General features: G+C 43.5%; 1 protein-coding gene across 1 annotated transcript in view; it reads left to right on the forward strand.

The window, feature by feature from the left end:
• The window catches only part of afg2a (AAA ATPase AFG2A), a 159,688-nt gene extending 134,190 nt beyond the window's left edge, over nt 1-25,498 (forward strand). The window contains exon 17 of the mRNA XM_033632820.2: nt 25,110-25,498. Within this exon, the coding sequence (XP_033488711.2) occupies nt 25,110-25,289 (180 nt within the window). The 3' untranslated portion in view covers nt 25,290-25,498. The remainder of the gene's footprint in view (nt 1-25,109) is intronic.
• Nucleotides 25,499-26,099: the final 601 nt, after the last annotated feature.

The raw sequence follows: 26,099 nt of genomic DNA on the forward strand, positions 1-26,099 counted from the left end.
TCCAAAGTTGTTTAATTGCCTAGAGTTGGTTCATGTTCTCACAGCAGCATTTACAAGCGGACCAGATCAAATGCCTTGTGTGAGAAAGCTGCTCTTGATTGGAGTGCACTGAAATTTTCTTTTTCCTGTTTGCTCCATCGTTCATACACACTAAGGGTGCTTTCAGACCTCGAGTTGTCTCGCTTTGGTCCCAATCAGGGACTCATTCGTTCGTTCGTGTTCTCACGGCAGCATTTACAAGCGGACCAGATCAAATGCCTTGTGTGAGAAAGCTGCTCTTGATTGGTCAGAATTTCCATGTGGGAAAAATCCAGGAAGTAAAGCAAACGTTGAAGAAGAGTACAATTGCAAGATAAATGTGACACTTTCTAATGTCACAATGGAGGGACGACTACGCAGGTTGATTTTAGCGCTGCTCATCGTGGACTATATTGCTGTCATTGTTCATTTTAGTCAAACCATACAGTTTGAAAACGAGGCGCGGCTCCAACTAGAAAACAATGTTTTGATGCATTGGATGTGCTGAATGTGCATATTAAGGCAGTACAGGAGGAGGTGCACATTAATAATCCTCCAGGACTGTAACATGCTCATGTTTGACCCAAACAATGTGTCATGTGACTGCAGTTGGTTCACATCCAGGTCGGAACACCTTCTCACCACAAACCAACCGCACCAGAGTTCATTTGTAACCGGACTGAGACCACCTCTTCAAGAAGGTCTTGGTCAGGTTGTTTTGGTGCACACCTGAGTGTGATTGCTGTGTTCACACCCGTCCACACTTAGGGGGCAATCGAATCTGAGCTCAATTGAACCGCACCAAATTGTACAGGTGTGAAAGCACCCTTAGAATAACAGTCTGAGCCTGTCAGCGGCAAAAAGAAGCACTTTCAGTGGACATGTATTGACGGTGTGCACATCCCCCAAGTGGTTACATTGTAGCCCGTTTTACCACTGCTGGCTGTAGCCCTCTCGCTCAATACTGGCCCAATTTCAAAAGTTGTTGTCCTCATTAGTCACTTATTTACAGTAATAATAGGCACATCCAGTGTTCAATCGAAGGAGTGTTGGATTAAAGAAATATTTTCCTTTTGGGTGTGCAGATCTAATTGTTTTCTACTCATTAGACACAAAAACCTGGGAAAATAGGGTCCAAGTTGTAAAATATCTTATATAACTTCACCATGTAACAGTTGCACTTAACAGACACATGCATGTGTGCACGCCACCCACATCAACCTTTCTTTCAGCGAGCTCAGAAAACTGTTTATCACCTCCAAAATCAAGTCTGATCAGGACAGCGAGGTGTTGAGGTGTTTCCGTATCTTCTCTTGACATTATGATCCTCTCGAGGGCAGTCAGGGGTTATCTATAGGGCCTCCTCATATCCTGAGAGTACATGCTCTCTCCTTGATTCCTGACTCAGCAGCCCCCACCCGAAAAAGCAGCCTAAAGCAGGCATACACCTGGAGCAGGTATGCAGTAAGAAACCAATCCCCCGCTATCAGGTGTTGTGTTTGACATCGGGGTTTCTGGTGTACTGTCTCATCTGTGGAATGGAGGTTTGCAGTCACTTGCCGTCGAGTTCTTGAAACCCCACAAAAAATTCAAAGAAATGCCACAGCGAAGCAGATAATAGTTCATAGGTGGAAAAGAAGCCGTGTCTCACCTGTGTAGGGATTATATTTTACATACCGACGCTATAGATCAGATTAGATGAGATGAAACTTTAAACTCCCGTGATCACTGAGGGGAAGTTTGAGAGAAAACAGGATACAGATAACGGAGCCACACAGTACTGAAGATAATGCTGTGTTTACAAGACAAGAGCAGCGAGGGATAAATGCAGCAAATCACCGAGTAAATAAACAATTAAATGTCCAAACACACAGACCGTGACTGCTGACTGGTCATATCTTGACCAGCTGTTTTTATACTCTATATGTCACTGTTGTGCTTAAAGATATAATATAATAAGTTATAATAAGTTAAAAGGCTCATCACTTTCATTGTTTTTAACCAATTTTTACTAAAAAAAAAAAAAAAGCTGCGTCTTTAAAAGCAGCAGATTGTTTTTTCACCTGGATGTTACCCCACCCTCGCCCCTCCAAAATCCCAAAGTGTTTGTGTTTCCTGCTGCAGGAAGACACGTGTCGCTGCAGTTTACAGTAAATGAGATTGCAGTAGATACAGTAAATGATGAAAATGATAATGTTGACCACTTGGACAGTGTTTCTGGTAACACTGGAGACTGTTGACTTCTTAAACAGATTTTCACCCCTTTGTTAAATAAAGATACATTTCCTGTTGAAACATAAACCCTGAAAACAATAGGCCTATTTATGTATATGTAGAAATCTGCTGTTTATATCTTGAAGCTGTAGTGAGGGACTTTTACTCAGAGATTAATTCAAGCACGTTCATTGAGCTTTGTTCTCACAGTGCTGATTAAGCCTATGGCCACCAGGCATAGGTGCAGATTTTAGGGCAGAGGCAGGGGACACATCCCCCTCAATGTTTAGAATATAAACATTTGTCCCATTTGAAATCATGACAGTAACATTTTGGAAGTAGCTCTGCAACAAATCAATTAGTAGCCCAGGCTATTATTTGCTTAGATCACTATACTCAACAGGCCTATATTTGGGACAGGGCTTTAATCTCTTCTACACAAAACTGTTTCTCAGCAAAGATGGGAAATACAGTCAAAGTGTTGTATGAATATAACTTGTATAAAAGTACACTGAATACTTTGAATAACGCATCAATTATGTTATGAAACTTGTATCAAGGCACCTGACAATTACACCACCCGGCATACCGACACAACACCACTTTACACACACAATTTTGATTCTTTTGATCAGTGGACCCTTATGGTCTAGAGGAATATAAATAAGGATGGACACATGCTATGTGTGGTATTTATTCAGTTTTGGGAAATCACGATGTCTAGAAAGCATCAGCTGACAGGGACAGCTAACAGCAACAGCAAAGCTAACATCAGGACGTCATCTGTTAAAAGCCTCCCGTTGTCGGATACGACATGAAACTACTCCAGTTAGCTCAATCATGTTGTAACTAAGACATCCGCTGGAAAAAATATTTTTTTCACGGACCGTGACCGGAGTTATTACAGACACCGCTAACGGCTAACGGCTAACGGCGTCCCTACGAGCCTACATCAAAATGGTTGCGCAACAGCCCATAACTTTACAGGAACCTTCCTCGTACTCTGCTCTCTCAGTGGAGACACGGCGGTTGAGAGGGCTGAGCGAGAGGACGTTCCTGTAGTAGTTCCTGCCCCCCAAATAGTACCAGGAACTTCTTCAGTGGAAACGGGCCTATAGAGACAGACAACCATTCACACCTACGGACAACTTAGAGTCACCAGTTAACCTGCATGTCTTTGGACTGTGGGAGGAAGCTGGAGCACCTGGAGGAAACCCACGCTGACACAGGGAGAACATGCAAACTCCGCACAGAAGGGCTCCCACATCCGGGATTGAACTGGGAACCCTCTTGCTGTGAGGCGACAGTGCTAACCACCACACCACCGTGCCGCCTCTCATGGTTTCAGTAAAATGAAATCAACCAAGCTAACGATGTGTAGCTTCTCCATATTGACAAAAGGTAAAATATTAATATTTGTATGCACAATCTAAGCTGCTAGTGAACATTAGCTCAAGTGGGTAGTCAACAATCTGGTTTTAAACATCCAAACAATTCTATAAAAATAACTGCTTGGCAACCAGACCAGGCCTCTAATTGAGACAGGCCTTTATTTGTCAAAATGTGTAGCCACACCGGGCTTGTTAAAGAGACTGGTTTACATTTTACGGTATTTTGACAAAATGAAAGACATGTACACCATAAATGGGTGCAGAAAAACTCGACAAAAATGCAGGAAATTCACTGTTACTCAACTGAGTGAGCGACTAACTAACTCCCCTTCAAAATGGATTGCAATGGACTGCAGACCAGTTTCAGCGCTAGAGGACACAGGGGGACAGTTGTGTCCAATATCCAGCAGCACTCCCAAGACACATCCGACAAAACTCATTTGAGTTTACATTTTTTAAATTCTGTCACAGCAAAAATTGATGTTTGTGATTAATTTAGATTAATTAATGATTTTAAAGCACATTATGATACCAACAATCTCAAACTCTGTTACTTAAATAAAGCAACAGATGAAGCCTACAGGCAGCAGATATAATATAGAGCAGTATTATACATAATAATATATTTGTACATTAGAAAAATAAACTGTATGTTTTTACATTTCCTTAGTTAGTATCATGACATGCTCGTGTAGCCTACCAAACATCCTCTGGCAGAGTTACAGTCTTATATAACTCAGAGGAATGAGTGGTATTGCCTCGGTGTGGACATTCAGAGTAGCTGGACCTCTCCATCTCTGTGTGACAGAGCACTGAGCCATTATATTTGACTTGGCATGCTAACTGCGAATGCAGCAGGCAGCTGAGCCGCAGCCGATGAGCGACGCTGCCAGGGAGCGAGCTGGATGAGGGGAGGCGGGGGGAGGTCGTAAATCAACAGCGGGATGCTTATTGAAGCTGGGGGCCACTGAGCGTCCTGAGTCCAGTTTCAGTTTTCATGTCTCACACACTGTCACTACTGACTGTCGCTCCATCTCTTGTTGTCACTTGCTTGCGTTGCGTTCTCGTCTCTCTCCATCTGTCGACTGGTCGTGTGGAGGCTTTGCAATTGTGTGACTAATCTTCTGTTAACTGCAGTCAGTGTCATCGTGAAGCTTTAACGGTGATTTGGTTGTAGTCTTCAGTGTGGCAGCCTCACTTCTTGCTTAGTTCAGATTTAACATGAGCTGATGATCATTTCTAAAATCCACTTTAGCCATATACTTTACATTCAGTTTCTCTTTGCTGTCTTCTAATACTGTTTGTTGCAACCATGGCCCATTGCCTTGTGGCCTAAAAATGACTCTGTTGAAAGACAGTCAAACAGTATTGAGATTGAAGCCTAATACTTAGCCAAGTCAAGCCATTATTAGTTTAGATGTGCTGTCCTAAAAGGGTCTTGGACTAGCATGAAACTGAAGCTCAGTTACTTCCCTGCCCAGATTTACACTGTCGGTTCGAAGATCAAATCAGTCATCTGGTTATAAACTCACTACTTCAACCATTAGGCCACCTCTGCCCCAAAATATTCAGTGAATTTGTTCCACTTTTTGATCATAATTTTGTTGTTTTTAACCACAGTTTGACATCTCCCTGTATAAAACTCAATGAGGGGGTTGATTACTCGAGCGTTAGCGGATGGCGCGCCCATTGTTGTAGAGGTGATGCACGAATGGGCCCATTGAGCACCTTTCAGTCCTCCGTCTTGGCAGTCTGACTACCTGAAGCTCTGACTTTAATTACATTCCTGGGATTTCAGACTTGTTTGAGAGGAAAGGGAGGCAGGGTCGAGTGGAGTGGGAGGAGGTGGGTGAGTGGGGGGGGGGTGTCACGCAGGAGGACACAGTTGTTGTCAGCTTGGAGCTAGGAGCTTGTTAAAATCACCTGTCTTCCTACCTGCCCGGAGTGACATCTGGTTTCCCAACAAGCACGCACACACACACACACAGACACACACCTTCAACTAGCAGAAAATTGCTGCCGGCTCTCCTCTCTCACCTCTGCCATCAATTTCCTAAACAGAAGCAACATTTGATACTGTAATCGCAGTGTTGTCTCGAAGAAGAAGAAGGGCTTAACTTGCTCCTGGAGGAAGGTGTGATGCTACTCCACTTCTCTCTTTTTTTCTGTTTATGATCAAGCCCTGACAGGAAAAGACCTGGAGGATTTATTGCACCCTGTCACATGCACTGAGTCAGTTCCAGGCCTTGTTTGTAGCCTTACTGGAAAGCTGAAGCCCTCTTAGGTTTCGACACGGTGCTTTTTAAAATTTCTCTATAAATAGATTTCAGTCTGAACTCGGGATTCTTGTTGTAAAGATGAGAATGTTTTCCATCTCTTTAAAATATAGAGCAAACATTTGACCACTCAGGTACTAATTTAGTCAACAGAACACATATGCACGTCTTACGCAGGTTTCACACTCTGGAAAAGTTTCAAATTTGTGGCAAATCACACATTAACAGGTGAATCATAACCACTATCTGCTCTTTCTCAAGGTCTGATTCACAAAAGATATTGCGCTTATGATATTACAGCACAAACACGGCCATAAAGTTTTGCAGCTGAGTGCAAGTTTCCCTTTTTTGTTCCGACATTATCCATGTGGCAACGTATAAATGCTGCATTTGCGCCGATAACACAGTAAGCAACACAGTGGCAGTGAAAATAAAAGAGAACCAAACTTTTAGATTTTCAGAAGGCTGCAGGTCCTAACCGACGAGGTGCAGAGGTATTCCTCAAAACGTGAGGCAAGGTATTTAGACGTGACAGTGCTGTTGGTGCTGCATATCGTCATGACACCCCTTATAAATACACTTCAGTTACCACCAACTCTCTGAAGATGCTAATAATTAGACTCCAACTGTGCGTGGCTGTCAGTAGTAGTAGGGGTGTAAATCTGAAGTATCACTATATGACATTATATAGATGTTTTTGGACAATGATACAGTATTTGCTGATAATCACAAAGTCTACCACAAGAATAGAAGATGAGAACATTTCAGTAAACATCCTTATTGTCTTTTTCTTGGTTGCTTACCATTGTCTGTCTGGTGCTAGGCTGCTAGCACTGTTTGAACGTTCAGAAAGTAGGTGCTCTTGGACGGAAATGGTGACACAGACATATGGTGGGTTTTACCACTCAATATGAAAGATTTTTGTTTCTATGTACAACAAAAAACGTGGGGAATGGGGACATCATCAGCTTCTTGTGCCAGAGCAATGTCGACAGAAGAATTGCCATTATAATGGCAATGAGCTTTGATGAGATTGAGCAGTAAAGGTTGTTGTTAATCGACAACTAATGTAACACCATAATAACTGTTGAGTCAGCATATTTTTTTGGGAATCACTTGAAAAACTTGAAAAAAAATAAGCCCCCGTTTCCACCAAACACATTCGGTATAGTACCTTTGGAACCGAAAGTAACCCTTCAAACATGGTACCTAGACCCTAGCGATTCCACCGCAGATAGTGCTCTTTCATGTGGGCAGGGTTGTTGTCACTCACTGCTCCGTCCAGCACTCACTGTATTTCCTCCTTTATTACCTGCACCTGGTTTATCGTCCATAGAACGAGGCTGCATGCCAACATTTTCAGAACAAAATAAAACAGGCTGCAGTGAGAGTCTCTCTCCATGGGATATTTAAAAATAGCAGGTTTGTGCATTTAGTCCTTCTCAGGCAAGCTCAGGGGTTTAGTGTTGCCGGAGCCCACAGGAACAACGCTCCACATAATCTGGTCGAAATCAATATATATCTTTAAACACTTGAAGATCCACTCATTATTAAAAGTGTATGTCATCCAAGAGATGGTCAGAGTTGTCATATGGATTCACGTCGTCAGCTTATGCACTAGTGTACCAGTGCACTAGAGTAATATTACAAGTTAACGTTCCACCAATGAAGTTATTTTTTTTCTCAGACTCCAGCTGCTGTGAGAGGCAGCAAAACATCCTTTCATTTTATAGTTACAGTTTACTGATAAAACTCTCCACAGTATGAACAGTGGTTACATGAGCCTCAAAAGCAGACACAGCTCAGCCCTGAGCAGAGTGACCGTCCTCTACTGACCAATCAGACTGCAGTGTTCACAGCTCCACCTTTTAGTACCAGATCCGTGTGCTAGGTACCCCAACAGAGGGGGGACCAAACATGGGGACGATACGGAACGGTTCCATTGGTACCATCCACAACTTTTCACAGTGGAAACAGAAAAAAAAAGCGTACCAAACTGAACTGACCCGTACTGCTCAGTTGAAACGTGGCTACATATCAGTATACATCACTAAGGTATCAGCCCTTTACATTCAAATAAATGTTGTTTTGCTGCACACAAAGATGTGAGGTCTTCTTTCTCTGGAAAAATCCTCAGACACAGAGGATTGATGTGTTTTCTTCAACGCAGTTTGTTTGGAATAAACAGGAAAGGAGCTGAGTCACTGAGTGCACAACTTCCAGAAACTCAAACTTCATTAACAGAGTGTGCCACAGACCTCCCTGTGCTTCGTGACTGACAGGTGACCTCCAGGAGGTGAAGTGCAAAAACACCACAGCAATGAGCACTTAGCAGATGTTGACAAGTTGTTGACAAAAGAAATCAGGATTTCCCCGCATGAACCCAGTAAGAACAGAACTGGAAGCTGGTGTTTAGATGCTGAGCACGTAGAGGTGACGTCCGACTGACAGGCAGTGCCAACCCCTGCTGCCCGCCCTCCCTGGAGATCTCACAGTGTCGTAACATCCATCTCCCTTGAAGAGGAGGAGGAGGAGGAGGAGGAGGAGGGGGGAGTTGGTTGTTGAGGCATTTTAATAAAACCTCAAGCTGCAGCATTCAGCCGTATCAGAATATCTTTGTGTTCAGTCACAGATGCCTTTGACCGACCGCGACCTCCATAGCGGTGGGTCTTTTCCCTCCAACAGGGGGAGAGCTGTTTGGTCCGAGCCCAGGTGTCTGAGATGCTTGGCTGACAGCCATTCAAACTCACTGGCGCAATTGTTTTCTTAACTTTTTTTTTTTTTTTTTTTTTTTTCACACCGGCAGGAGCAAGTCTGTTCCAATGCAGGACGTACAAATCAGGCAGATCAACAGTCTGTCTTGATGTCAATGTGCCGCCTGCGATGCTTAATATTCCCCTTTCCTAGATTACTGAGCGCCTCTGCAGCTCCCTGTCAACAACGTCAACGTGTTAAGTTGTAACTTGACTTCATCAAGTTACAACTTAACACGTTGACTGTGGCATTTTTGCCTCCGTTAAAGGACATGAAAGCACTTTTGGAATGATGATTAGTTTTTGTTGTGAACCCCCACATTTTAAAATGGACGCCTGAGCAGACGCACTGAATCTGCAGGAGCTTGTTTGCAACGATTAAAAGCCACGAAAAAAGAGTTTGATCACAAATAACGCCTGTATAATGACACAAACACACACACCACCACGACACACACACACAGAGCTTAAAACCACCCTCACAGGAAGACAAATGGTTTCCTCTTAACACCTGTTGTGGTTGTGGCTGTTCCTCCTCTGGCTCTGTGTGTCGTCTGTCTGATTTATGACCCGGTATTTGTTGTTGCAAAGATTTTTATCACCAAGGACACAGGCGCAAAAAAATGCATCAACAAAGCGTGTTGCTGTTTGAATAACAGTGAAATTACACAACGCACGGCACTGATAAACGGCATCAATCCAGGCTCTCCAACAAAAAACAAAACAATCTGTAATCATCATCAAATAAACATGTCAGCCTCAGTGGAATGCGTGTCGGACGAGGTCTGAAGTTGGCAGCGATTTTCTAAAATATGGTTCAACCTCTAGTCTAGTGTGTGTGTATGCGTGTGTTACTTTCAATGTGGCTGACCACCGGAGCGGTCACGCTGCCACTCAGAAAAACACAGTCGGCACGGAAAACACAGTCAACAGCTCGACAAAAAGGCTGCGAGGAAAGAGCCTTTCACACCTCTGTAACTCTGTGTGACTGTGAAACACCGCAGCTCACTTCCTCCCAAACAAGTCTTTTGCCTCTTGTCATTGTGAGCGTGTTGTTCTTAGTCGACGCTGCAGGTTAAATAAAGGTTAGAAAAGAAAACATTTCCCTTGTCGCTTTAGATGGCAGACTGCTGCTGCTGCTGCTGCTGCTGTGGCTTGCAAAAGGCCAGCAATCGCTGAGAGGGAAATGGCTCCAATCGGCCCTAATTTTACATTTTATATATAAAGCCTTCACTGTGGTTTATGTGCGAGTACATGGTGAGCACAAATTGAATTTTTCCTGGGAAATATGAGCCCTCAAGCGTACGAGTCGTTCTGTTTCCTTTGGCCGGGCAGGAAGACAGAATGTGGGCAGCAAGAGCCAAAAAAGAGACAAATGGAGCAAGAAAGGAAGAGTAGAAAGGTAAGAGAGGACAGAGGAAGTGAGAGGAGACGTGAATGCCAAACTGTGGAGGGAGAGAGCGATAAAGATACAGGACAACCTGAAAGTAGCTAATAAAACCAGAAGAGGATGGTGGAGCCTGTAGGAGAGGGAACTACACATAGTCGATGATCATTAACTCTAAAAATGCTATGGAATAAGTCATGATTGGCATTTAAAGTAAGGTTACTTTTGAATTAACTAATGATGCAAATTTTCTTTTATAAAAGTTGAATCTCCAAATAACCATTTGTATATCAGTTCGTTGCCCCGTGTTACATTAAATTCATGAAGACAAGTTTTTCTCTCATATCTTTGGGGAACGAAGAATCCAAAAAATTCTTGATGAACTCTCTTCAAAGCCAGACTCCACTGACAAAACCAGTAATTTAACCTCGCTTAGCATGAAAGCTGCTGGTCTACCACTGCCTCCATCAGTTAAGCCCCATTTCCACCGAGCAGTTCAGTTCAGTTCAGTTCGGTCTGCTGTTTTTCTGTTTCCACTGTGAAAAGTTTGAATGGTACCAATGAATCGTTCCGTACCATCCCCATTCTTGGTCCCCCCTCTGTTGGAGTACCTAGCACACAGATCTGGTACTAAAAGGTGGAGCTGTGAACACTGCAGTCTGATTGGTCAGTAGAGGACGGTCACTCTGCTCAGGGCTGAAACGTGGTGGAAACGGGGTTTAAAAGCCCCCCTACCCCCCTAGGGCAGCTACAACATGCGTCTTAACAGGGACTTCATGCAGAGGCTCTTGCTTAGGGCCCCCCAGAGCCCTGGGGCCCCTGGTCCCAGGCTTGGTAGGCCCGTATGGTAATAACACCCATAATTCCCTTGCAATATGTTTTGTATTTCCTCTCAATGCTTCACATTCTCTCACAATAAATTCTGCATTCTCTTCCAATACTTGTGCTCGCCTTGCAATACTTTCCCATTTCTTCTGAAGGCTGCAGGATTGATATGTTGATAAATACGCAGTCTCTGAGAAGCGCCGCGCCAGAGCGCAGCGCTGTCACACACAGCCGTTCACTGTGTTTACCTTCATTAAATCGCCTGAAAACGACACCAGGCTGCTACAGTATAACCATACAGGCCTCTTCATACATCAGACTGGTTGGTTGTATATCAGCATACTTAATGCCAAGTTCAAAGTAAAATTCAATAAACTGATCCATACTGGGGCGCTGGGCTGGGAGCAGCTGAGCAGAGACAGACGTATGGCTCTGATGGAATGGATGAAGGAAAGTATAGCGAGGCAGCACAAAAATGTTGCGAGAAAATGCGAAATTTATTACAAGAGAACGCCAAAAAAAACCAATCCTGACCCTCCGCAGGACTCCGTAGTACCTGAGTTAGTAACACATGTGAACGCTTATTGTGTGTGTGTACAGGTACTCTGTATCTAAGGATGCTGTTTGGTTCGGTTCAGTCAAACTCAAGTTTGTTTGCCCCCTCAGTGCGGTTGTTTGTGGTGAGAAGGTGTTCTGACCTGGATGTGAAGCAACTGCAGTCACATGACACATTGTTTGGGTTAAACATGAGCATGTTACAGTCCTGGAGGATTATTAATGTGCACCTCCTCCTGTACTGCCTTAATATGCACATTCAGCACATCCAATGCATCAAAACATTGTTTTCTAGTTGGAGCCGCGCCTCGTTTTCAAACTGTATGGTTTGACTAAAATGAACAATGACAGCAATATAGTCCACGATGAGCAGCGCTAAAATCAACCTGCGTAGTTGTCCCTCCATTGTGACATTAGAAAGTGTCACATTTATCTTGCAATTGTACTCTTCTTCAACGTTTGCTTTACTTCCTGGATTTTTCCCACATGGAAATTCTGACCAATCAAGAGCAGCTTTCTCACACAAGGCATTTGATCTGGTCCCCTTGTAAATGCTGCCGTGAGAACACGAACGAACGAATGAGTCCCTGATTGGGACCAAAGCGAGACAACTCGAGGTCTGAAAGCACCCTTAGTGTGTATGAACGATGGAGCAAACAGGAAAAAGAAAATTTCAGTGGAGCACATCATGCAGGTGGAGCTTTACCTACCTTGACATTGCGCACACACATCACATATGCACACACATACACACACAGAGCCGAGTCTCCAGGTCACTTCAGTGTGGGTGTGTTTGGTAAATATGCCATCCCTGCCTTCCCGAGTCCGGGGAGAATGTGGAGCTTTCATTCGTCTGATTAAGGGGCGAGGACAAATATGCCCTTAAAGGCAAGGCCCAGCCATACCACCCCCACTCACACACACTCTCACACTAACACACACACACACAGCCTTAACACTGTGTAGCCCCAACACAGGTGCTATCCCACATGGGTCTTTCCAAAACATAAGGTGGGTAGGGGCTTTAGACAGGATCACACTCAGCCGCCTGACATGGAAGTTTTTCGGTGGCTCTTGTAGGAGGTTTCCATCTGAAACTGACCCTGTCGCTATGTTAACAGTGAGTCATGCAGCCGGGGAGCATCCTCCACTTTCATGACAAACATTTCCTGCGTGGCAAAAACACACCTCACATGAAGGTGACACAGTCAGACAAATGTTTTATTGTGACATTCACGTAGGAGTGAAATATATAAACTCAGCATTAGAGCTAATGTATCTGAGGCCTACGTGCTTCACACTCGAGCGTACGAAGGTTTGTGTCTGCAGGAACACTGGTGTGTAATATCTCCCCTTCGCCTGTATTGTCTCAGCTGTAACATATGGCGAGGAAAAGCCCACACTTTCATCATCACAGCTTCTATGGAATCTAAATTCCTCTGCCGAGAGCACAAGCATGTGCACGTTCATCCACGGCTCACACACACTCCACTCTGCTATTTATGATCATGTGCCATATTTCCGTTCTCCCCCCCTTTTCTCCCCCACGTGACTCTCCTCCCCTCCACGCTAACCTCGCCTCCCTCTCTTTAACCCTCTCTCTCGCCTTGTAATCTTAAATAGGTTTCACATGGAGCTGTGGTCAGGCCTTGTTTCTCATGGCAGAGGCATGTCACTGCAGACACTTCCTCTTTGCCTCTTTGGAGGATGGAACATTTTATTTCTGGTTAAGAGTTTGGGCTCTGCACCCCCGATGTCGTTTGATTTATATATTATTTCATTTCCTCTCTGAAAATTGGATGCAGCGTGCCTTCTTTTTTCTTTTTAGTTTTTTTTTTTTTCTTTTCCAGTGGAGGGGTTGGGGTATCGGCGGTGGTACTGTGGTGTGGTTGGAGCAGTTTTAGGGAGGGATTTATTATTTTGATAATTGCATAAGAGCACCTCTTAGAGCCAGTATCATCTCTGGCTTTAGATGTCAGATATCCAGTAATCAATCATATAGTCTATATAGGTGATTATGCTAATCAGTGCTAATTATTATTAATTATGTAAATCTCTCAACATATCTAAGTTAGCATCCGGCAGTTGTGTTGCGTTGTCACACACAACGATGTTGTGTGTGATATTCTGAAATAAAATGGCGGCAAGCCCCAGCATCTTATTTTGCTACTTTCCCCTTTGTGTCAGGATACTCGTTACCAAATTTCATACTTGTGTGATGATTTATGCCATCGTGGTGCACTAATATTTGCATTTACATCATTTCACCTAGAAAAACATCCCAAGAAAAAAGGTTTTAGGCCCCCTGAGACCAAACGGCCCCGAGTTGGGGGTGCTCGCTATCAACTTGTGATGACCCAGGGTTCAGAATGCATCAGTAATTATAACACAGTATAATGTATATTATTGCGAAATGGGCCACTCTGCATAATGAGTACTTTTACTTTTGGTACTTTAAGTATATTGTGATGCTAATACTAAGTTTTGCTGCAGTTAGATTTTGAATGCAGAGCTTTTACTTGTAATAGAGTATCTCTACCTTACTCACGTAGAATAGGTGAGGACTTCTTCAACCACTGGTTAATTTTCAAGCCAAAATGCAACACATGAGCCAGTTACAGTTCCTCGAGTGTGTAGATTTACTGTTTTTCCTTGTCTTACACAAAAGTAACTGAGTATCTTTGAGTTTTGGACTGCTGGTTGGACAAAAGATTTAATTTCTACATGTCACCTTGGGCTTGAAAACCTTACTCTGGGATGGTGTGGTGGACATTTGGCACTTTTTTCATGTATTTTATTGTATTGACTAAACAATCGAAAGATAATCTCCATACAGTAAAATATTAAAGTGATTAAACTGAGCTGAGCTCATATTTTACATTATATTTTACGTTTTGACCGATAAATAAGTCACAAAATAAGAGAATAAGCTGCGACTCCCCCATGAAAGATTGCACATATTACTGCATATGTGTGCGGCGTGTCTATGTGCACATGCATTTATACCTGTGCATGAATGTGTGGTTGGTGTGTAACATGTTTATTTGGGCACACAGCATGCGTAAGTGCACCTTATCTGTGTGGTCCTGTGAGCGCAGTGCGTTACGTATGAGCGTGCACACACGTGTGCAAATGCATGTTCAGTGCATCACGAACTGTGAGCAAGTGCACTGTGCACTGTAGCGTATGTGTGCAGGACTTGTGAAGTGATGGAGGAGAGGTTTTGTGGAAGGCGGGGACGGGGTGTTGGGAGGGGGGTCGGGGCTCGCTCCTGTAAATGTGGCCGTTTGTGTGTGAGGGAGGGGGTGAGGCGGGGGGGGGGGAGTACTGGATGTAGCCTGCTGTAGACACAAGGGCGGATTGATAGTAAACACACACTCGGGGTCTAGTGGATCTGCTGCCGGTAGCCCGGCTAACAAGCCCTTCATTAAGGCCGTCTGATACACTCACTGAGCGCCTTTGTTGAAGTAGGAAGCGAAAAGTACACCAGACAGATTTGACCTGAGAACGCTGGAATGCGCTGCCAGCAGTCGCAAGCAATTTTTTTTTCACCCCCCTCCACCTCTCGTGAAGAGTTTATTTTTGTCGTGCTGAACAGGTTGTCTCATGGCACGCGCCACTTCTCACCTCCTCTGGGGAAATACTGCGGGGAAAAATATAGATTTACATAGTTATTCTGCTGTGGACATGTAGGATGCGTGTAAAGGTTTGTGGAGCGTCACTGCGTGTTTTTGGGGTTTTCCCGTCAGTGTGCATGTGTTCATGTGTACAGTGTATTGTGGCTGTGTTGAGATCAGAGGTTGGATGCAACTTTCCATGAGATTTTAGTCATTTATCTATATTTTTCAATTACCCTGACATATGGTACGAGCTGTCTGTTTCCCTTTATAAGACACACAACATAGACTATATAAAGAAAATAGACGTAGCCACCATGACGTCACCAGACCCCTTGAAGTGTGCCAGGCTTTGAAGACAATTTCACATGACCCTGCAGCCAAAACATAATTTTTCCCCATAGACTTACATTGTGAGAGATACATCTGTTAATCAGTGGATTAGGGATGCATGATATTGGATTTTTTGCTGATAACCGAAATGTCGATATATAACAACTTACTTGGTCAATATCAATATATCCACATTTTTCCCCATCTAATTTTAGTGATCATCAATTCTCTTCTGTAGTGGAATTAACATCATATTATGCATGCGTAGTCTTATCATGACGGCCAACCAGCAGATGGAAGCATAAAATACTATTTGGCTTTTGGAGCCAGCCTCAAGTGGCCATTTCAGGAACTGCAGTTTTTGGCACTTTTGCGTAGGCTTCATTTTTCAGCCCTGGCAGGTGCCACATCCCATCCTCTCTGTATCCACTGAACAACATTTTCACATTATCTGTGTGTTCTGTCCTTATTTTGCTCAAGTCTTTATTAGATATTGTACATCTCTGGGATTTTCCATGATTTTTCCCCTTTTCTTGCTGCAGTTATGTTCTCTTTTTTTCCTCTTCTTTTCTTGACCTCCAAAGGTTTAGGTCATTACTGCATTCCCATCTAAATGTTGATACTCCTAACTTTTTATTCCACTCATATATTTCTGCTTGCCATGTACTAGTGCTAAAAAGTGTCAGGTGTGTTTGTGTAACCTCCACTTTGCTATGTTCTTATTTATATTCTGTTATTCTTTGCCATATCTTGTTACCATTTGCTGCTACAACTGCCTAATTTCCTCTCTGGGGTCATTCAGATTTCGTGTTGTCTTCTCTTACAAGGACAACAGGACCTCACATACAGTGCCGGACGGGCTGTAGTATATCACTCCACATACAGACTGTACATCCAACAAGGTATCGCTTGCATGCGTTCAAGCAGCATGATATAGGGTGTAGTTGTGGCTACAGAGGGAAGTGCAGTGCAGTGACCAATGGAGCATAAAGGCCGCTGTTGTATCCAGGGTTTCATGTTGTGGCACCCTAATGGCTGGGAGCAAGGGAGGCGAGCGAGGGCCTGCAGCTCTGAGCTGAATGAGCCCTGCACGTGTCCGTCCTAATATCATAGCCCCATTAAAGTGGCTTTGCAGTCCTCTGCCGTCTTCTGTCACAGTAATAGGACAGAATCTGGAACCGTTTGAAGCAAGAACTAATAAGAAGCTATTTATATCAACAACTTTGTTGTGAGAAACCTACTAGAAAGATGAACTCATTACCCTTTATTAATCATTTACTAACAGTAGACTTGATATCTTTTTTAGAAAGTGAAACATCAAGTCCTCAGTTAATAATCCACTAATAATTACCCACTGGTTCCTTATTTTCTAATCAGCCAGAGAGCTAAAGGGTATTGGGTCCAACTTTTTAATAAGCCATCCATTCTTCAGCCTCAGATGTTTATAACGCCTTGAATAGTTATGGGTTTTCAAGTGAAGGAGTCTATCAAACACTTGAGTTGAACCAGGATCCAGGTCTAGACCAAGAGGCAACCTTCAGGGCTGAAACATGAAGTGGATGCGAAAGTGCCAAAAACTGCAGTTCCTCTAATGCCCACCTGAGGCTGGCTCCAAGAGTGAGTCACTCCACATAGACCTCCATGTTAAAATGCCCAGCTTTATAGCAGATATGAATATGTTTACAAAAAACGGTTTTGGTCTCTGTAGCTAATTTTTCTGATCATGACAACAGTACAGAGGTTACATTTTATATTTCTCACCCTTTTAAATGTTGCATAATTAATGATGCAGCCACTTTGGATGACAGGCAGGTGCCATCTGTTGACAAGTCGCTACCACAGGGGCAGCATTGATTAGGTATTGTAACCATGGCATAATCCAAGATTCAGAGAGTACAGTAGCTGTAGCTATTTCAATGTGTTTTCAGTTCATTTGTAAACATTTTGGTCACCAAAAGAAGTGTTATTCAGCATTTGGTTGTAATAACAGATCCTCATAGGAGTCGGATATTCACTAGCCTTATTACAGTAACCATAGCTGTAAATGCACCACGCTAACCAAGCTAGCAGCTGGCTTTAGGGTTAGCGCCACCTTCGCGTATGGCTCCAAAAATCCAAGATGGCAACAGCCAAAAAGCCAAACTCAAGGCTTCAAAACAACGTCTATGTCTTCGTCCTTCGTCTACATCTACGTCTGTATAAATAACGTCTACATAACTCACACGTTTACATTTTATTAAGGCCAAAAGCTCTGCACAACTAAGGGCAGGATCGTTTTGGACGACAGGCTGTCTGTAGACAGTTTCCTCAGGCTCTCATTCAGATCCACCTCCCGTCCTCCACACCTCCACCTCCTCATTCAAATATGGTCACTTCTGGCTCCAAAAATCCAAGATGGTGACAGCCGAAATGCAAAAATCACAACTTTAAAATACAGTGACTACGTCCATTTTTTTTAACAAGTCTATGATTAGACCTGCTGGACATTTTAACCCTTTTGTTTTTATGAGCACTTTGACTCGTTTGTTCTTGTCTACTGTCAAGAGGTAGACCAACCCTCCATCTGTTCCAGACCTTCTTTTTCTACATCTTGTAGACTAAAGGTTCATTCTCACTGCCGTGATGCGGAAATGCGGGACGGATTTGCGGAATATTCGTGCAGCGCTTTTTTTCGCGTTTAAACCATACACACAGGCGCGGTACGGACGCAGTGCGGAATTTCGCGTTGTTGTGTTCCAAGTCCGCGCAGTATCAAAAAGGACGGGGTGCTGTGAATCGAGGTTTATTAACCTTTCTCACTGTCCTGCCTGACTGGATTTTGGACTCCCCCATGGGTCTGCACGACGAACAATTTCATTGGCCCAGCTGTGTAGTTCCGCTGACGAATTCCGCGGGGGTCAAAGTCTGGGCAGAAACTTTTTTCACTGCACGAAAATTCCGCCCGATGTGCAAACTTCCATAAATGAAATCAGCTTTTATATTTTTCCGCGAGATATTCACCCTCAATGAGAATGGACTTTAATGGTGTGTTCTGTTTGCACCAGGGAGTCATAATTTCCAAGTTCCCAGTTGGAAATTTCAACTGGCACACCCCTTGAAGTTAGATTTTCAACTGGGAAAGTCAGCGGAACCTCACCCACCTTAACCTCAAAATCCAATATGGCTGCTCCATACATCAACAGTAGTGAAAATACAGTTTTTGGCTCTTCTGTCTTATTTGTGTCTCATTAAAAAAGTCATACACAGTACTGTCAACATGTTGGTATGGTGGTGTTATGCGCAAAATACAGCGTAATGCATTGTAAGCAACTGGTATTGCTAACAATGGCTAACTTGGCTAGAGCTGGTATTAGGCTCGTTCGAGATGAACTGCGCCTCGCCTGAAAAGTAGACGAGAGCAGGCGGACACAAAACTAACCGGCATGCATTGTGCGCCGATCGCCAGTGATCGAATCTGCGCAGGACTGGCTCATCTCGAACGAACCTATTCTTAACAACATCGTGGTTTCCAATTTCTTGTGCAGATCGTCATTCCCAGCTCCAACCTTCAACTAAAAGTAACTGATGGCAGAGTTAATTTTTCCTCTCGGCCCACGTCTGCCCCCTGAAGGTGATGTTGGAAATGAATTTCAGCTCAACTGAAATAGTATTTTTGAATGTTTGTGAAGTTCAACATTGACTTAAAGCTGTTTTAATGATTTCTACATTGGTCTGTTTTGCTCCCTGTCTGTTTCGGAGAGACGAACCTTCAGTCCACTTAACGATCAAAGGGAGATCTAAATGACTTTTCCTGTCTGTATGAAACGACCAACAGACAGTGGAGGCAAATGTGACCGCCAGCCTCCAGGAAACATGTCTGTCATTATGGTCGTCTGACAGCGATTCTAAAGGGGTAATAGTAAAAGATCTTTTCAGTGAGACTTAAACATGTCCGTGCATACATTTTAGTGTTTAAGAATGTGTGTGTGTGTGTTTGTATGTTCATGCATGTGAGGCTTAGTTTTCAGAGGGGTTTGAGAACCACCAGGGGAAACTTGTCATTAGAGGAATATGTGGAAACAAGGATGTGGTGGGCGCTCCAATCGAGTATCTATCACTTTTCCAGCGACCCTTTTAAAAGCTCTGCGGTCAGAGAGGCTATGTGGACATTTTATTAAGGTGGAATGACTGACACAAGGATTCTGGGCACTTCTGCTGGTGGTGGCGGCGATGTCGCAAAAAAGCTTATAGCCTCATGCTTCTGGTCAGGACAAGAGGTGATGAAATAAATATTATACTGTACATACGGTAGCCTATCTATTACATGTCTGTCCCTTCTCTGATGTTCTTCCTTTTTTAAATTTGGGGTGTTGTGTGTTGTACAAATTGTAAAACTCTCTGAAATGACTATAGAATTAGTTTTCATGAATCGAGCTTCCTAGACGAGTTTGTAAAAAACACTTTATTTTGACGTACAGTGAATTTCTGTCACAGAGCTTTTTCTTTGAAGTGTCATTCCCTGCTGTAGAGTGAGTGACTAATGGACAGCTACATGACAGAGACACCAAACCAGCTCGACGACATGGCCAAACACAAGCATCACACTGTATGTATTAAACTGCATGGACCTTGAACAAATGACGAAGGAGAAATCTGGACCCTGTGGCTGGATGTCACCGAGAATGTTTGTATCATCAGCAAACATCTGCTGAATAAAGTGATTGAAGGGAACGACTCATTTAATACTGAGGAGTTAGTCACAGGCATTACTGTTTAACCAGAGCCAGTACCGACTGTGACTTTAAACAGCTTCTGCTTCGTCATCAAAACCTCTCTCTTTGACTCAGTATCAGGCCGACTTTCGGGTCATCTTGAGTCAGCAAGTTTTCAGCCCGTCTCCAAACTGAGAGGCTCTTGATGATTACTTTTTTTTTTTCGTTTGCTTTGCCTTTACGACTGGCTGCGTGCCACCTCCAGGAACTCTGCGCTCGCCCACATAACCAGAGAGCAGCCACTGCAATGCATCAGCTCAGTCCCCTCCATATATTTAAGTGATTGTTGACATAATTTATGAAGGGAATGAAAAATATAGTCTGCATTGCAATAAAATTAAAAAAAAAAGAGAGAGATCTATAATTTATTTGGCCTGCCACAAGTCAGCACTCTTGGCCACCGACCACCCCCCCCCCACCCCACCCCCCCCCCACCCCCACCTCACCCCACACACACACACACACACACACACATCTAATTTCTGTGCATTTGCAGTTTTCTCCTTCCTCCTCTTTTTCCCTCTCAGGAGCGCAGGGGGCCCATCTTTAGGGGGTGGTAGGTTGCTTTCTGGGGGGAGTTAGGGGTATCAAGGTGGCGCTGGAGGGGGGTCGGCGCTGGACTCTTGGCTCCGGTCTAGGAATGCCTTCACGTTTACAAACAAACTGGCTCTTTCCCTCGCCCTGTTTGCCTTTGTGGCTTTATTTTTTTTCAAGGCCTGTACGGGCAAACACACAGCGGGAAACACTGGCTTGTTGATCGCCTTCACAGACCAGCTCATAAACCCAGCGAGCATGAATGTGGGGGCCTGTGTGTGTGTGTCGTTTGTGTACTTCAGAGCAGCTCCGGACAATTTTCTCTCTCCCCCCCCCCCCCTCCCCTTTTTTAATAAACCCAAGGGGTGGTGTGGGAGTAAACAGCCAAATAATTATTAACCGTTGAATCATGAGATTGAGGCACGAGGAGGCTAACGTGTCCTGTAAGTCAAGTTTGAACGTAAATAAGAAATTAAAGTTTGATTGTGCTGCAGCGTTTGTCTGTTCCTGTTTATGGGATGTTGCTTGGAAACAACACTAAATCACATTGTTCAACATGTGGCATCTCTCTCCCTAACTCCTTTCCTTGCTCACTCTCCCCTCACTCAGTTTGTAAACAGGGAAGCGGGATGCATGGCCTCATTGTTTTGCATCATTATTACTGACAGGCCTAAATGACTTGAATGATGGGAAACCCTCATACAAAATTAACCCGGCCCCGTGTGTTTACCCTGCCTAAATCATGTTGCTCATTGGCTTGAAACAGAAGAAGAAGAAGAGGGGGGAAAATAGGCCTCACATCCTGACATCTGCAAAGCACCTGTCCTGAGCTGTGCATGCTAGCCGGGGCCAGAGCACATTCAGACAGCTATCTCCCCTCATTTTGCTCCCTCGCCTTGAAAAACGCCATGACCGTCCTGTGCTTTAGCAGTTGACAACCTCTGCCATGTTTTTTTTTCCTGTCTCCATTGAGTCTGAGACGTGTTTCAGATGATGTCACGTTCTGTTGATGCACTCATTCAAAGGTGGTGATTTAAAATCTTCTGCATTTAAATGTAGGTGAAGATTATTAGAATACGTCTTGTTTCCACTTCTGCATTTTTACCACATAAAATAATGGACACAGCCACTGTGACATCACCAATTGCTTTGTGGTCTCTTGGCATTTTGGCCGTCGCCATCTTGGATTTTTGGAGCCAGAAATGATCATATGTGGACAACCCTAACCCTAATTCTAGCTGCTAGCTCGGTTAGCATGGTGCATTTACAGCTATGGTTACTGTAATAGTGCTAATGCCAAATATTCGGCTCTTAAGACGGTCTTTTATTACAGCTAAATGCTGAATAAGAATTTTTTTAGGAGACCAAAATGTTACAGTTACAATTACAAAAACTTTTCATGATCTGAAAACACACTGAAATAGCAACAGCTACAGCTGCTTTCATTTTTGTAGTGGCCAAACAGTGGTACTGCAATTCCCGGGTTCCCTCATGTAACACTGCCGCCCTAATAGAACTTTTCCTGTAAACGCATCTGTAAATCTGTGGATACATTTTCTGAGCATCACAGCCCCTGTCAAAAGACTAATTTCACTATCAGGATTTAATCCGTTCGCTCTGACAACATTTGAAAAGTCTAGAAGAGCTGCAAGATTACAACATTTTTTCCCATTCCAGTTATCGGAGGGCTAACCCAGAAGTAGCTGGCTAGGAAGTCTCTAGTGCGCTTGTTCTATGGGCCAAATGATGCAGAAGCAGCACGATTACCTGATACATTTAATACCGCGGAAATGCAGATATTCTAATCCTCATTTAGAGAAAAAAAAAGCATCATGGAGTGTCGTTCCTGTTGGCTACGGCAACACTAAACCCCTGAGCTTGCCTGAGAAGGACTAAATGCACAAACCTGCTATTTTTAAATATCCCATTGAGAGAGACTCTCACTGCAGCCTGTTTTATTTTGTTCTGAAAACGTCGGCATGCAGCCTCGTTCTGTGGACGGTAAACGAGGTGCAGACTTCCATCTGTGTCACTGGTGGTGAAGAAATACAGCGAGTGACAACAACCCTGCCCAAGCTTTAGCAATTTTCATTAAATTTTCAAGAACACGTGCTGAAGATAATTAGCCTCGATTAAAAATTTTGCGGAAAAATTACAGCTGCATGCACAGGCTTATATAGCATTTATCCATAAATGTAAATGCACAGTTTCTCATTGTGTTGACCCCTTTTGGGTTTTTTTAGATTTAGTTTCAGAGTATTTATTGATGCGTATAATGCAGGAGCTCACCTCCAGTGTTAAAGGACAGTGCAACATACATATTTGTAACCTGTTCTCTTGCTCATAGTAAATATGAATATTCGCGATCAGCTTTCATGTCACGCAGTGTAGCTGCAGAGGGAAGAGCAATGACCAGCGGCGCTTCGCTCCACTGAACAATTTCAGTGGATCCACATTGCTCTACATGCCTGCGCTCACTGTTCAATATTCCACAGCTCTGCCGCATCACATGACTGCCTGTCCCACTAACCTCCCACCAGACGTTATCAGTGGTTGTACAGGCGAATAGTTTCCTGCACCGCTCTTGTCGGAGGGAGTTGTGTAAGCTTCCCCGCTCAGAACAAAGCTGTGCTTCTAGAAACGGAGGAGGGTGGCACTGCTGGGAAAGGTGCCTGGCCTTCATCAGCCATCGCCACCGATTCGGAGTGAGTCACTGCTCTGCCGTGTGCAGAATCTCTCCCAAAAGGTCAACCGCACTGCCTGCAGCACTCCTCCATGTCAGCCATTGCATAATTCCATCAGCGCTGTAGTAAAGAGGCTGCAGGAGGAGCGCTGCGTTTAGACAGGGCAAATCAGAAACATTAGTTAAATGGGCATGTTTTCATTGAAAGAGCTGCTGTAGATGCAGAAATATTCCTGTTGGTTAAATTAAATCTTAAAGCATGGAACGAGAAAACTACAGTTGTTGTTCCTCCAGTGTGTAATGTTGATTGAAGTCCAGAGGAGGAGGCGCACATTAAAAGCCTAAAACATCCTCAGTCGAGTTAATTAAGTCCTTAGCTGTTATTTATATTTTTATTACAGTTCCTTGTTAGTTTGTGAGTTCAGTCATGTTCCAACAACATGTGGTTCTCTGGCTTCATAACACATCTAATGAGATTATTAGAAATATTTTTGTCTCCAGGGCCTCCGACTAAATTTCCACTCACTCTTTTCCAAAATGGTGAACAGTTCAGTTTGTTTCTTGTGACTCTGTCGGCTCCTTCCAACCTGAAAACTTATTTAATGGTGAAACGATAATACTCAATAAACCAATAAACTCAGCTATTTTTATGTGATGCACATGAAAATATTTTACATGTCACCCCTCCTCTGGCCAAATTTCAATTTCTGTTACCTCGCTTTTAAACAAAACTCTTATGTTTCTCACTTTAGCTCTATTGGTAACCGTCTCTTACTGGCAACTGTCCTGACAGGGCCAAAGGAACATTATTAGTTGTGCAGCTCTGACGTTTATCATGTTGTTCATTGTAATTAGGGCTCCCCCGACTGAGAATCTTCCTAGTCGACCAATAGTCGTCATTTAGAGTCATTAGTTGACTTGTTTACGATATTAATTTAAATATTAAATGATATATTTTGGTGGTTTGAGTTGAAGGTGTGAGAAAGAATAGTATCAGTAACATTGTTAACACTGTGCTACATTACAGAGAAATACAAAAGCGTACTAATGAACCTTCATTAATATAGGCCTATATTTTATCTACAAGTGCACGTCACACACTGAGCGAGCCGCCTGTTAATGACGCTGTGGGCTAATGGGCATGTAGCTACTTCCATGTTTCAGATGATACGTCATGTTTGTAGTCGACCAATGAAGATGAGTTTACATATCACCTTGGGTTCGTCCTTCACCTTCTCAAAATGATCCCACACTTTGGATTTCCTGCCCGACATGTTGTTAACTAGCCTGTGGAATAACCGCAGGTACCAGCCCTGGAAATTAACCTGACTCCTGTCTGACTCCCACATGGTCCAATCATATAGGTTTTCATTTACTCTTTCTGTTTGGTCGACCATTAGGGGGCAGCCCTAACTGTAATATGTCACCTGTATGGAAGGCAGAAGCTCCGTCAGTTTAAAATGCTTTTACTTTCTAGACAGGATCAAATTTGTTCTTGTTCCCAGTTCGAGGTTCTTCCAGGTCTGTTTATTGCAGAGCTTGTATACAGTTTGATTTGTGTACGTCCTGCTTGTGTTTGTCCCTCTGCTCCGCACAGCTTTTGATGTTTACGAGATGAAGGCATCTCTGTAAGAAAGATAAATAAAGTACTTTTCCACCATGCGTAACACGTCTACCTTCGGCAGCCTGTGGTTGAAGTCGATCGGCCTCTAGCTGTGCTGATGGACCGCTCTGCCTGACAGCTGAATATCTGTGTCTGTTTCCTGTCCCAGATAACAGCAGTATGCAGAGAGGCTGCCCTCCTGGCCCTACAAGAGGACATCAAAGCTCTGCACGTCGAGGCCAGACACTTTGAAAGCGCCCTGAACACTGTGAAGCCCCGGATCCCCGACTCTCTCATCCAGTCGTATATCAGCTATCAGCAGCGACACAGCGGCCTGTGTTTCTTCTGATCACGCTGCTGACGATGAAGTCAGAACGAAGGAACTTGTATTTCTAATAAAAGATTTTTTATTGTAGGTTTCAAAACAACACTGCCTGTGTGTTGGTAGCTCAGCCGACAATGTTGTTTTATTGTTTTGGATTTGAAAAATGAGTTGAAGTGTCATGTTTGATCATATAAAATATTAATAATGTATTAAATACATTATTTATGTATCCATCGCCTGTGGTTGTCTCATCTTTTTAATAGCAATAGAAAAGTCTGTAAAATATACAAAATGTAGTCAAAACCATGTCGTTCTCACCAAACATAATTTCAAAGGCATTTCTTTTTGGTGCTAAATTTAGCTGGGAGCAGGTTTTGACTGGATTTTAAAGTTTTTGCCGACTGTATGTCCAAAGAGAATCTTTATTTTCTGCATGTTTCCAGTGCCGCTTTGCATCAGAAGCAGAGACAGATGTTGCAAACATTTGGCGCTCAGCCCAAACCGAGGGGGGTCTGGGATCGTGCTCCCCTGGGGAGATTATTTTCCCATTTACCGCAGCTATATGCGCTATTTTTCAAACCATTTGAGAGAATAAAATGTCAAAAAATTTGTACATTAGTTGGCTGCCAAGGAATAAAATTGTCCTGTAGAGCCTACATCCTATTTTGTATTTAATACCCTACATAGCATGTGTATGCAGGTTTTTTAAACACGGGAAACCCTGTTAAAGTGGGTGATAGACTGCTTCCTATTGCCATTAGATTGGAGCTGTGTACACGGAAAACAGAAAACAGGTTAGTAAAAAGCAGAAAGCAGCATGGAGGCTTCTTCTAC

The sequence above is a fragment of the Epinephelus lanceolatus genome, chromosome 7 (assembly GCF_041903045.1).
Source record: "Epinephelus lanceolatus isolate andai-2023 chromosome 7, ASM4190304v1, whole genome shotgun sequence".
Taxonomy (NCBI): domain Eukaryota; kingdom Metazoa; phylum Chordata; class Actinopteri; order Perciformes; family Serranidae; genus Epinephelus; species Epinephelus lanceolatus.